This window comes from Rousettus aegyptiacus, unplaced genomic scaffold, assembly GCF_014176215.1.
Source record: "Rousettus aegyptiacus isolate mRouAeg1 unplaced genomic scaffold, mRouAeg1.p scaffold_m13_p_5, whole genome shotgun sequence".
Taxonomy (NCBI): Eukaryota; Metazoa; Chordata; class Mammalia; order Chiroptera; family Pteropodidae; genus Rousettus; species Rousettus aegyptiacus.
The window spans coordinates 54,792,739-54,807,209 of NW_023416308.1; the positions used below are offsets into that span (position 1 = coordinate 54,792,739).

Genomic DNA, 14,471 nt, shown 5'->3' on the forward strand with positions numbered 1-14,471 from the left:
ACAATTTTACAAAAGTAAATATCTTACTAAAAACCCTCAAAGCAAAGAGTAGCAAGTTTATAAATACTTTATTTCCTGTGGGAAGACTCCTCCATTTTGGGGTACTAAATCACTTCATAACATTGCAAAATTGTCAGAGTGTAATTAACCTGTGTTTCTTCACATTCCTGATGTGGCAACTGTTTAAGACATGGCTTTATAAGCCAAAAGAGAGCAGTGAGGAACACACGATGTTGTAAATGTCAGGGCACCCACCAGGGGAAGGACCGGAGTAGCGGAGAGAAAGGCCAGGAGGAGCAGAGTTTGGAGGAAAGGCCATGTTCAGACTAAAGATGCTTCCACTTCTGCTCTTATTCCACATGCAGCTTTCCAAGGCCTTTCCAGTACCTTCTGCATTCCAAGAAGAGAAAAGTATACACATTGTTCAGGTAAATTAACAGTCAGTTAGGTGGGTGGTTAATTTATTTGCTGGTTATTAGGAAATTATATGAGTTGTGTTCTCCTTTTAGTTAAAAACAGCCTGGAAGAAAGTTTGTGGGTGATTTTTGAGCTCGAACATCTCATTTCAGTGATTTGGAGGGTTCTAAACTGGCTTCTCTCAAAGCCAGGCATGAAAACAAGCTAGGTTCTTCAGACCCTGGGAAAATACTGCTGCCAAGCTGCCTCAAGCTGGGGAACAATTTTAGAAGGAATGATTTTAATTACAAAACTAAGTGGTTTTCCTTTTTACTTACCTAAGATTTTCCCTTCTAGAATATCTGCAATCTGATTACTGCATGTCTAAGCGCTTTCCATATGACTTGTCTTTGCAGCCAAGAATCCCAGGTGTACAAGAGAACATGAGGATGGGAAACTATAAGGAATAAAAATCAGTTTTGAGTACAATCAGATTTCTTTACACCACATTATGGAGCTGTTTATAAACTCTTGGAAGCACTATAAAAGCAGAACCAATAGCTTTTTTCCATTGTTTCACAGTATGAACATCAGGTCCAATTTTTAAGAAACACAAGGGAAGGCTGTCACGAATTTGCCATGCACAATTTTCTTAGCATTACAGTTTTAGAAAAGCATTATTCTTGTTTCTTTTGTTTCTTTTACTTTTTAAAAATACTCCTACAATGGTAATAGTAACCTCTAGGCTAATAGCTAGAGTTTATTGAGTATTTACTCTGTACAAGGCATTCTGCTAAATATTTCATGAATATTATATCATTTCATCTTCATGACAACTCCGTGAAAGGGGGATTATTATTTCCACTTTAGAGATGAAAGTGAATCTTAAGTCAGTTAAATCATATGTCTAAGAACTCAATTTGTAGCAGAACTAAGATTTGAATGCAAACCAATCTGAGAGCATGGAAGTTCTCTGTCCTGTATCACTTGCAAAGTGCCAGGTGTTCACAGGATGCTTAAGGTAAAAGAAAAAGTCTTATGATTGGCTTAACACCCTTCAGAACCTTTACTTCCTAATGAGCATCTCCCCTTTCAAAGAGCTGCTGTGGTGGACAAAATGCTAATAGCAGTGGTGCTATGATTTGAATTCTTTTGAAATTGTCAATTCTCATTCAAGAAGCAATGTGATGAGCTGGGACCTGAACTGCCATCTCAGCAAGTTCCAATACACACTCTTCTCTCAAAGTCAACCTACGAGTTTGTGTTTTTGTTCCTGTGACTATCAGGTTATTAGACTGTTATAAGTCTGCAGAAACTTAAAAAGAATGCAAAATGCTCCAAGAATCAGAGGTAATTCCACAGCAAGCTATCTTCCTTACATGTTTGTCTTTGTCTAGAGTTACCTAGAACACTTCTACCAGTTGCCACGAAACAGCTCTCAATTTGAAAGGAAAAATGGCACTAGTGTGATTGTTGAAAAGCTCAAAGAAATGCAGCGATTCTTTGGGTTGGATGTGACTGGGAAGCCAAATGAGGAAACTCTAGAGATGATGCAAAAGCCTCGCTGTGGAGTGCCCGACCGTGGTGATTTTATGTTAACACCAGGAAACCCCAAGTGGAAACAAACTGACCTGACCTACAGGTGACATTTTCAGAGTTTCAAAATCCATCCATTCAACCAGTGTTTATTGAGCATTTATTATGTGCCAGGCACTGTTCCAGGACTAGTGATACACCAGAGACAAATAAATAAATATCCCTGCCCTCGAAGAGTTTAGAGTCTAGCGAATGAGTATGAGAATAACAGGGTAAACATTCCATGGATTCTCTTCACCATTTTTGTTTTCCTTCTCTAATAACTCAAGGACGACTATGGCGATGTGACAGCCTCTATAAGAACTCACTTAACACTATCATTGCTGGAGAGAAACTAACCCCACCCACCTTTTGTGTAGCTAATAATAATAATAATACCCAACATTTATTGAATGCTACTATTGGCTGCATAATCAGCTAAATATTTTACATGTATGTAATCCTCCACAACAACTCTATGAGAGGAGATATTTTACTATCCTAATTTTATAAATAAAGAAATTGAGTTTAAAGACATGCAGTAACTTGTTCAGAACCTGTCTGTCTTCAACCCCGAGCCCTGTATACTCCCTCCTTATTCCCTCTCCAGTGGTAGCTTGTCCCACATGTAACTCACTCCAAGATGGAGAAACACAAGCTGTTGATGGAATGCTGTTCTGAACAATTATGAGCCCTTCACATTTCTTCTCATTTTGAAGGATTATTAACTATACCCCTCAACTGTCAAAGGCTGATGTGGAAGCAGCTATTGAGAAAGCCTTTCAAGTCTGGAGTAATGCATCGCCGCTGACCTTCACTAAGATCTCGCAAGGAGAAGCAGACATCAATATTGCTTTTGTCCAAAGAGGTGAGATTGAAGCAGTCACGCTCAATTTTGCTTTCTCTGACTAACATGAGACTTAGCAAAGGCCTAATTCAAATTGTTTTATTTCAGTTCATGGTGACAATTCTCCATTTGATGGACCCAATGGAATCCTTGCCCATGCCTTTCAGCCAGGTCAGGGTATTGGAGGAGATGCTCATTTTGATGCTGAAGAAACATGGACCAAAACCTCCGAAAGTAAGTTAACCATGTTTAGGTCAACTTGTAGCTTCTGAATAAACATTTGCCACATTATAACTTACCCTTACATGCAAACACACACATACAATTTTTTGTAACACTTCAAACTCACACAAATTGACCATTTAAATTTTTGCTATCTCAAGATACTAAATCAATTTAGGTTTTTTATTAAAAAAAAAAAAAAAAAGTCCTGAGGCTAATTACTGACCTTGTTTCCTAGGGCAGGAATCAGAAAGCTATAGACTATAGTTAAATCCTACCTGGCCCTGTTCATGTAAATAAAGTTTTACTGGAACAGGACCACACTTATTTGTTTATGTATCATCTATGACTGTTTTCATGCTACAATGGTAGAGCTGAGTAGTTGTGACAGAGACCATATCACTCACAAAACCTAAAATATTCACTATCTGGATCTTTACAGAAAAAGTTTGCTGACCACTGACTGCCTAAGTGTTTATTATTCTTTTACTAGTCTGAGATTTAATGATGTTTGAAAAAAAGTCCAATTTTAAGAAATTCAGTTATAATTGGGTTCATTTAGAAAACTCTCCTAAATAGAAAAGAGTAGTCATCTTCTTTTTTATCTATTTTATCTATTTTGTCTTCACCTAGCCCTTTTTCAATCATATGTTCCTAAGTAGCAAACCACCCCTTTCAGAAGACTCAGAATAAGAAGAGTTGACCACCTGAAGGGAAGAACTGAAGACAAGGACGGGTATACCCAGTCCATGTGGTACTCCACAGGGCCGTGGGTGACAGTATGTCACAGAGCACCTTTTAGAAAATAATAGAAAAAGAAACTCTTACCTTTCTTGGCCTTGTTTCTCCCTCCATTTCCTCAACAAAAATGGTGTGTTTATTATACCTAAGTCCTTGTTTCTCCCTCCATTTCCTCAACATAAATGTTGTGTTTATTATACCAAAGTCCCTGTGCTAGGCGCTACATGTACCTAAAGACAGGTAACATTCTCCACTACTTTGCATTCCTATTGTCCTCTCCACTAGTGTAGATAGATGGTCATTACCTCTGATCTGAACGAAATGATCCAGACTCCCACCTGGCCTGGTCATGTCCAATCTCTGCTCCCTTGAATTTTCCCCACTACTTCAGCAAGGCTTGTCTTTGGGAAGCCCATCTGGGATTAAATTAGTCCCCTGCTGAAAACTTTCAGTGTTTACATTTTCTGAATCAAATAATGTCCAAATACTTTCACTTAGCGCTGAAGGCTCTTGGTGATTTTCCAACTTCATCTTTCATGACTCGTCTTCATATTTCACATGCAGCAGACACATTGTGCATTCACTATTCCTAGATCACACCGTGTGCTTTCTAATGTCCCAATATTTGCTCACATTGCTTCTTCTTCCTAAAATGCCCTTCCTCACACCTCAAACCCCACCTTTCAAAATCTCTCTCTTCCTATGCTATCTCAAATGCCAACCTGTCTTATCTTTCAGCCTGAAATGAGTCCTTCCTCCTCAGAATCTCAACAGCCTTTGTTTCTCCTTCTCTAGCTGCTCTCCTCATTATTCTGTGCATTCAAATTTTTGCATCCATCTCCCCTTCCAGACTATTTATCATGATAACCCCCCAGAGGCCCCTCTCACAGTACTCTGGGCACTCAAAATGGAAGGATATAGTGATCAAGAAAGCAAATCTTGGAGCGCGGGTAGAATTTTACAAAGCTACTTATCAACAGGAAGTTGAACACTGTGGTAAGAGCGCAAGTCTTGCCATCGTACCTGGGTTTGACCCCAGCTCTACTACCTATTAGTTGCAAGACTAATAACTAGATATTCAAAACCTATGGGCTTCAGTTCCTTACTGTAAAAATATTTCTAACAATACTTCATAAAATGGATTAGATAATATTACCCTTTCTAGCATATAGAAAGCACTCTACAACTATGATTTAAAATGTTCCCATGTAAGAAAATGCACAGTGTGTTTGTGAGGTGGCTCGTAGACTGGTGGAATGAAGGAGTCACATCAGAAGTCAAGCCCTCAAATGTCTGCTGGAGCCAAGCAGAGAGGCCTTGGACTTAGCAAAGGTTCTTAGGCTTTATTTGATAAGAAGTACAAGCCTTGGAAGTTCTTAAGTTCCCAGTTGTGAAAGGCACTATAATCACGGAAGTTAAAAGGTGAGAAAAGGGAGCAATAAGGGGGAGGGTTTATCTCCTGGTAGCTGCTTAGAGAGCTCAGAATCAGGGAAGAGCTGGTGCAAAGCTGTCGGTGATAAGTGAGTCAGCTCTGCATCTAAAGCTACTCTGCTGCCTGGCAGACTTTTCGTCTTACTCTCTGTTTATTGAGACTCTACTCATGGGGCTGAGGGCTTGGGAGACTGGAGAGGGGTATGAGCGGCTGCACAAGAGGAGAGGGCTTCTGAGAGTCACAAGACCTGTGATGGTTCTGCCATCATTTCTCTAAGCTTCAGGTCCACATCCACAAAATATGAGTCAGAATAAAGGCAATTTTTTCTTGATTCTGAGATTTCATAAGAAGCTCATATTCTCTAATTCAACCTATAATGCCTCCCTTGATTCCTTTTAATCTTCATTTCTTCAGGTACCCAAAGGAAAAAAGAGAAAGACAGACATGGGAAGAGCTATATCTCCAGGCAGTTTTGGGTTAGAAGCCACGTTCCTTGAGAGGATATTCCCACCACACTTGGATACACTTGGAGCCATTAACCACACTCGCTTGCATTTCAGATTACAACTTGTTTCTTGTTGCTGCCCATGAATTTGGCCATTCCTTGGGACTCTCTCACTCCTCTGACCCGGGTGCTCTGATGTATCCCAACTACGCTTTCAATGAACCCAGTACCTACTCACTCCCTCAAGATGACATCAACGGCATTCAGGCCCTCTATGGTAAGGTCATCTGAAGAACACTGCAGCACACGGTGAGACCTGGGCATGCCAAGGGTGTTTGTTGCAGCCCTTTCTGTGGTGATAGAAGTTGGAGGGCACCTGGGAGTCTATGCAAAGGAGAATGTGCAGGTAAAATGTGCTAGATCCATGCCACAAAGTGATGTGCACTTAGTGAGAAGCACTGAATTAGATGAACATATAGCAACAACATTGACCGGTCTTTAAAACATTGCACTTCATGGAAAAGAAATGGAATGATACATATTACACAGTGTATGAATTAAATTATACAAAATATGAATCTACACAACTTTAAAATGCACTTAGACAAAGAAAGGCATTTTCAAGAAACATGCTAACAAAATGGTATATACTGAATACATTTAGATGGTTGTCTGTGTGGCAAGGAGGGGAATGGGAATAGAGTATGGAGAGAAAGTAACATTTTTTAAAGACATGACTGAAACTTTCCAGGGAGGGATATAGAGGCCTTTGGCCCTGTTCTAAGTACATACTATCTGAGTAAGACCAGTGCATCTCTCCTGCCCTCTAGTGGCTGTGAGTAAGAACATGAAACCAGAGAAGCAGTTTGTAGCTCTAAAATTAAAATATCGAAGGGAGTGGAATAGAAAGGAGCGGAATGGAAGACAGTGGAGTGGAATGGAGTAGAATTGAGGAAAGCGTTCTGCCCTCTCTGATGGGACCGCATTATAAAACCAAGTGTGCCAGGGCACCACGACTAGGGAATTTTTACTAATGACAAGACCTACTCTAACCGTATTCCCCAACTCCTTTCCTCTCGAAAACACTTCTTTCCTTTGCTCACCAATGTCTTAAATTCTCATAACCATTAGTATAGCCCTTCATTCTACAATGAGAAAACAAATTAAAATATTGCTAAAATTTGACTTAGATTTATGCGATGTGGTAAAAGACTGATATCAGCTCCTTTCCTGAAGCTGGATTTTGGTGGGGAAGTAGAAATTGGATACTAAGTGACCAAAAGAGCAGAAAGAGGAAGCAAGAGAGGGGAGAAGGATGGGATTAGGATTTTAAGTGAGGAGTCATAGAATTCTAATTTCTTTACTTCACAGTTTAAGCTGGAACTGTCTCTGAAAATCACTATTGCTCTTATTAAAAAAAAAAATTAAGAGGGCCAAATGTGCAGTTACTTTGATGACTTGGATAATAGTCTGGTAACATTTCTCCTCATGCGAAGACCCCTCACCATCCTGAGAAGTGCTGAAACACAATAAAAAATCACACTGGACTTATGCTTATAAAAAGCCTTTTTTTTTTTTTCAGGTCCTTCAAAGAACCCTATCCAACCAACTGGACCAAGCACACCCACAAACTGTGACCCCCGTCTGACATTTGATGCTATCACCACACTCCGTGGAGAAATACTTTTCTTTAAAGACAAGTATAAGATTAAACTATTCCTTCCTTTGGCTTCTTTAATTGACATAACTTAGAACTGGATTCTAAGTAAGTCACATATTACACATTACTTAGCTTTTCCTTTGAATTCTACACATATGCATCTTTTTGGAATTTACAGTGTTTTCTGGGTTACTGTACCATCCAGGAAAAGAAAACTGAAACATTCATGAACATTCAGATGTTTGTGGTGATGTAAACAAAAATGGGTTTTAGCTGCTTGGGAATTCCGCAGCTAGCTTCATCTGACACCAAAGCATCATTCCGTTCCACCCAAATTCAGTCAAGTAACTGGAAATGATCACTTAATAAGCTGCAGGGCAAATCATCTAAGTGATTGAATTTTTCAATATTCCATCAGCTATTTTGTGATTATGTGATCACAGGCTAAGTGTACTTGTATTGTTTTTGCTGAAGTGTTCTAAATATTCCCATAATTTTGTAAGAACAATAATAAGAGACTAAAATAAGTCTTGTCAATGTAGGAGGAGGGAACAGTGCAAAAATGTAACCAGATAAGGTAGCTCCTATGACCCCTTCTAAAAATAGTAAAGCATTCACCAAATGGATAATATCACCATAAAGCACGGGCCATCTGTTGGTCACTGCTAGAAACTTTGCATTTATCATGTTGTCATATCCTCTAAGCAATCTTAAGAGGGCCAGTACTAGCCCAAAACTCACAGAAGCTGCCTACTTAGACTACAGTGTGTGTGGTTCTCTCTCTTGTGTTCCCTTAGATACTTCTGGAGAAGGCATCCTCAGTTACGACTAGTCGAACTCAATTTTATTTCTCTCTTCTGGCCAAACCTGCCGAGTGGTATTCAGGCTGCTTATGAGGAGTATGACAGAGACCTAGTTTTCCTATTTAAAGGTGAGTGCTTAGAGTTTTCATCTCATTTTAGTTCTCCCTGAAGGGAGGAGAAGGATTTCTCTGTGCTCCCTACCAGGTTCAGAGGAGGTGAGCCAATGAGAGAGTGTTATGCTGGCCAGGCTTTTGTCTAGAGTCCTGGGTTGGGTCCCAGCTCTGTCACTAACTACTGCGTCAACTTGAGCCTCAGTTTTCTCACCTACAAAAAGAGAAAACATTAATAGACCACTTTTAATGTTTCTCCACTCTCATCTCAGATGTAATTTTCTAAGATTGCCCAAAGCTGTAACTTAAGCTCTGTATAGAAGTCACATGAGATAAGGCATCCAATTATGAAGCCCTAAATGTCAATCTAAGAAGTCAGAAATTTTTTTTATAGGAGCTGGGGAACCATTGGGGCTATCACAGCCTGACAAACTTCACTTTACCACCTTTTAAAGACTATTTGTCCCATTTTCATTTCTATGCTTAATTTATACAAAGGCTGAGAAGTGGTCCACATTATTTTGTAGGAATGGAAGAACCTTTTCTAACTCATAACCTAAATCATTTGCAGGCAACCAATACTGGGCCTTGAGCGGCTATGACATTTTGCAAGGCTATCCCAAGGATATCTCAAACTATGGCTTTCCAAGCAGTATCCAAGCAATTGATGCAGCTGTTTCCTATAGATCAAAAATATACTTCTTCATAAACAACCAATTCTGGAGGTAAGGTAAACTGTTTTTTCAACTAGAGATTGAAATCTATGTTTATTTACCCTGTCTACAAACCACTAACAATCAGGCAGCTGGTTTTAAAAATCTAGGATATCTTTGATAGGCATTCTTTTTCATAAGGTGATTGATGTTGCTATGACTTTTGAAATTTTCATTTTTAAAAAATTGAAATGCCTGCACAACGGTATTGAGGATTCTATATTATGAAACAGAGCAAACCTTAATAAAGTACTAGGATGGGACGCAAAGAAAGAGTTAGGCTAATTCTCACTTATGAGTTAAATTCTAACATACTCAAGCAAATGTTATTCATATAGCCTACAAAATGTGGTACCAAACTAGACTTATTATTACATTTATTGAGGCAAAGGGGGAGAAAGAGAGAGAGAGAGAGAGAGCGCACGACAGGCTACATATCAATTAACTAAAAGCCCTAGAAAAAATAGCTCTTCTTTTAAAAAATAACATTGCATAAGCAATATAAAGCCTATTTAGTATTAATGATATCCCTATATTTTATAGATGGATAGAGAAGTTAATCATTCTTAGTCACAGATAATAGGATACTGTGAAGACTGAATGAGAGAATAAATGTGAAGGTACTTTGTAAAGTATATGCAATTTAAAGAAAACCATTATCATTATACACTGTTTTGGTCTTAAAACATAGGATTTTTTTTTCTCATCAGATATGATAACGAAAGACAATCTATGGACCCAGATTATCCCAAAAGCATAACAAGTACCTTTCAAGGAATAGAAAGTAGAGTTGATGCAGTTTTCCAGCAAAATAGTAAGTAGTAAAAACTACTAGTAATAAATTTGTTTAAATTTTTAAATAACACATTTGCATTTGAATGTAATCTTGGGATAGGAGTGAGGTCTTTTTGATTGAAAACATCTGAGGTCTTACTTCCACAGGTTAATTCAGTACATTGTCTCTCTCCTCTTTTTTTTTTTTTTTTTTTTTTTTACAGACTTCTTCTTTTTCTTCAGTGGACCAAGATATTATGCATTTGATTTAAATGGTAATAGAGTCACTAGGGTTGACAGAAGTATTAGATGGCTTAATTGTAGATAAAGTTGAAGTGAAATCAAGTGTGTTTATATCCACTTTCTGAATATAAGAGAAGTCTAATTTTCATATGCATTACATTATGTCCCATTTATACTTTTCTCAATACTAAGTGATGTTCTTTGCTATCACTATATTTATTAGACCTGCCCTCACTGAAAATACATTTGGAGTATTCCACTATTTGCAGGATCTGATTTAGTATTTTTATATTCTATCTCAGGTTAGTGAATCTATCACAAAGAAAAGGAGATTAAGTCCTCTCTGTCACCTCAGTATTCACTATTTCATTACTTTCTTATCTGACTGTAAACATGTCTTATGTATACTGTCATGTGCAATTTAGCACTGGATTTTGGTTAGAAGTAAGGATTATGAGCAACATAGACAGTACCCTTGCCTCTACCCCAAATGTGCTATTTTCCACTCTTGGAAAGAAATATTATTAATAAATGTTATGTTATGGGTTGAATCGTGTCCTCCCTAAAGAAGATGTTGAAGCCCTGACCCCAGGTACCTATGAATGTACCTTCTTTGGAACTAGACTCTTTGCAGATGTAATTAGTTAAGATTAGTTTATACTGGAGTAGGGTGGGCCTAAGAACTGCAGTCTCTATGAGAAGAGACATAAACACACAGTGGAGAAGACCACGTGAAGATAGAGGTGAAGGAGATTGGAGTGACACATGTGCATGCCAAGAACTGCTGGAAACCACCAAAAGCTAGGAAGAGGCAAGGAAGGATCCTCCTAGAGCCTTCAGAGAGAAGAATGCGACCCTTCCAACATCCTGACTTTGGACCTCTAGCTTTCATAACTATGATAGAATAAATTTCTGTTGTTCTAAGTACCAAGTTGTGATATTTTGTTACAGCAGCCCTGGGAACTTAATACAGTATACCTGCACTTAAGAAAAGAAATGAACACAGAACGACAAAGTTGAACCCCCAGTAAGAATTAATGGTATCTTTCCAGGAGAGGAGCAGCAAAAAGGATAGGTACCACTTTCTTTCTTCCCTGCTTCCCATGGTCTTTTTCTAGAATCCAAGTACATGGATTTGCTAGAACCCTTGTTCCTTACTTCTTTTTTTTTCCTGGGATACTCAAGAAGACACTGTCTACAGATAACTAGGGTTTACTGCACAAACAATATTGGGCACAAAAGTCGATAAATCTCACTAAATTGCATTAAATTGAGCTTAGGTGCATAAATTTATTAATGATTCTTTTCTGTTAAAAACTTTACAACTCGTGGTACCATAATGGCTAGTCCAGATATCAAATTCATAATGTTATATCTGCAGTTGTTAAAATGTAATGTACCTTATAACACAATAAATATGTTAATTGTAAATTATATTTATCACTAGCATATCCTATTTTCTTTTTCTGTTAAAGTTTTTAAATCCCGCAGGTAATTATTATTTAGTATAATTTAGAGCCTTAGAGCCTTATTCTGGTGAAAAATAAATATTTCGTTTTAAATGATTGACGTGATCTACTATAATTTCTTAGATACTATCACATAGTTCATCTAAAACATAAAATACAACAAATTTTGATATATTTGCAGTCATTTATTCCCTTGTCAGAATTATAACGTTAATATTAGCTTTTAGATATTGCTTCACAGGTCATGAAATATTTTATAAACATTCAATGTCCTCAAAAAGTACCCTCAAATATGTCAGTACATAACTCTCATCATATTTTACAAGATGAGAAAATAGGAACTAGGATAGACTATAATTTTATTCATTTGTTCGTTTATTCAACAAGAATCAGTCACCTACATGTTACATGCTGTGCTAGGGAAAGTGAGAAAGATGTATAAAGAACCATTGTATAAATGTAACAAGCGTACAAAGACCTATAAGAACTAAATACTAAAAGGTATTTCACTTTTAACAGTACATTCAATTTCAGACTGTCATATTTTCTGAAACTTATGTTACTTTTCACAAGCATGAAGTTGGGAAATTCATCTCAGAATACCTGCTATTGTGCTACCTAGTTATAATAGATTATTGGCCCAAACCTCATCTATATATTTTTTTGAGATAAGAACTAAATTCACGTTATTTCTTTAACCATATTTCATTGCCATAAGAAGTGAACAGAAATATGATGTATAATAAAGAATTCAAAAAATTTATTCCTTTTTAGTTTCTTTTCTTGACAACATGTGGTATGTTCTGGCTATTACATTGAGTTATGTGAATACAAAAGATGTAAGAATCTAAGCTTAGATTTTAACTAATGAGATTCCTTTTCATCTTAGTTTGAGTTCTTTGTCAAAAGCAAAGTCTACGACCTTGGTGCTATTATTTTATTAGGGACATGGTCCAAGGAAGCAAGACTGAGGTAGCAAGCAGACTGATACAGAGAAGGAGGACAAGCCAAGTACTTGTTCCCGGTTTTTGCAATAGGTTTCTGGGGCTCAATTTCATCAGGAACACCTGAGAAGCCTACAGAACACCGTTCAATTGTTCAAACCTCCAGTGAAGAGAAGGTTGAGACATTCATCTTTCAGTTCCCTTCCCCATAGGGTGCCTCTAAGGTTGACCTGTCAGGCTCTATGGCATCTCAAAGCCCAGGGCAGAAAGCAGAAGGACACCTAGTATGTGCTTAAGGTGGGACTTTGTCAGAGCAAGGTGAGTTACACAAACTCGTCCACTGCAACTGCAACTAAACTCAGAGGTGTGCCTAGGGCCACCAGAAGCATCTCTTACATCTTTGTTGCTGGGATATTAAAATGATGAAAAATTGAAGGAATTTTCTCTGGAGAAATTTACTAGCCCAAGGAAAAAAAATGATTTATAGATACCGACTTATAAAATCTTGAGGTGGCAGAGGCTGATAGTTGCCTACATTAATACGATTTTCCCTTTTCTTTGTTGCAATAAGACCCCCAACTTCATTTGAGGTGGTAATGCAGCAGCTAAAAGACTACAGTTTGTAGCCTCACTAACAGCTAGATGTTGCAATGTATTTAATTTCTTGCCAAAATATGAAAGCAAAATACCGTTTGGGCTTCTAGAAAGAAACTGAGAATTTACTTTCTCTGTCTTCCCCTTCCTGCTGCCTGTAATGAAGATACAATCACCACAGCTTGAGAAGCCACCTGGACCATGAGGTATTGCACCAAGAGAGTGGTGCAGCAAGATAAATGTTGCCTCCACCCCTGATGGTGTAGAACTGTCATTCAAGCCTTGGATGAGCCTGGACTTCTGCTACATGAGGGAAAAATAAATTTTTATTTTCTTAATCATCTGTTATTTTGGATTTTTGTACTAACAGTCAGCCAAATCTCTACCCAGTGAATATATCCCATGAAATTCCTAGAACCCACTCCACTTTGAGGCAGTGAAGTTCATCAATTGACAAGCCCTGCCCATGCACACAGCGCTTCCTGTCAGCTCTCTTATTGCTCATTCGTAGACAGACTGCACAACACAAAGTCTCAAAACACTTGGGGGAGGGAAAAAAGGCCTCTAATGTGAACAATAGACACCAAAAAAAGAAACTTTGAAGAAATAGAGACAATCCTGGGAACAAAAGAAAATGTCTAAATCAAGTAAAATTATACTTAACATTCTCAAAACATAGGTCTATTTTACATCTAAAAACACTAACAAAATACCAAAAAAAAAAAAAAGTTAAAAAAGGAGTCCTACAGATACATATTCCAGAAAGAGAAAGAGGAAAATGGGTGGGAAGAAATTATCAAAGAAATAATATAGAATAGAAGGTTCCTCAACAGCAACATTAGATTCTAGAAAATAATAAAACAGTATCGTCAAAACCCTAAGGAAATTTTACTTCAGCCTGAAATTCCATATCCAGATACTCTCTCAATCAAGTATGAGGATGGATTAATAAAGGGCATTCCTAGGCATGAAAAGACTCAAAACATTCATTTTCCTTGTACCCTTTCTTAAACCCTCCATCCCCACCTCCCATGGCTGTCTACACATATATTTGCTCTGGCCAGACCAAATTTTCTATAGCTCACTTCCACTGTGTTACCTGCTTCCTAATTTCTCTCTCCACCTGTGCAATGCAAGTCCTATCCATTCTTCAAGGCCCAAAGCAAGCCTCACCAGTTTAAAGACTCTAGCTCACATACATAAGCAGTGATCTGTCCACCCTTCTCGGTCTCTAGAATCTTTGCTAAGCATTTGCCACTTGCCTCCATTTTGTCTGGCATCAGTGTCTGTATATAACTGAATCCTCCAACAAGATTGGAATGGTATCTTATTCATGCTTGTATTTAAAGTGATAGGTGAATAGCAGGTGCTCAATAATATTTGATGTTTAGTTAATTACGATGATTCAATTTCTGATTCAACTATCTTTTCATGATACTGTGTTTCCCAAGATATTATAGAGTTTCATTCAAAAAATATTTTATAAACTCCCAAGAATTTATT

General features: G+C 37.8%; 1 protein-coding gene across 1 annotated transcript; it reads left to right on the forward strand.

Moving 5' to 3' along the window:
* The first annotated feature begins 241 nt into the window (after window positions 1–241).
* MMP8 (matrix metallopeptidase 8) lies at window positions 242–12,109 on the forward strand. Its single transcript, XM_016133989.2, has 10 exons — window positions 242–428; window positions 1,794–2,038; window positions 2,691–2,839; window positions 2,927–3,052; window positions 5,774–5,935; window positions 7,241–7,358; window positions 8,116–8,249; window positions 8,803–8,956; window positions 9,655–9,758; window positions 9,943–12,109. Exons 1-10 carry the CDS (start codon window positions 318–320, stop codon window positions 10,044–10,046), a joined length of 1,407 nt encoding a protein of 468 aa, XP_015989475.2. The 5' UTR covers window positions 242–317; the 3' UTR covers window positions 10,047–12,109.
* The last annotated feature ends 2,362 nt before the right edge of the window (window positions 12,110–14,471 follow it).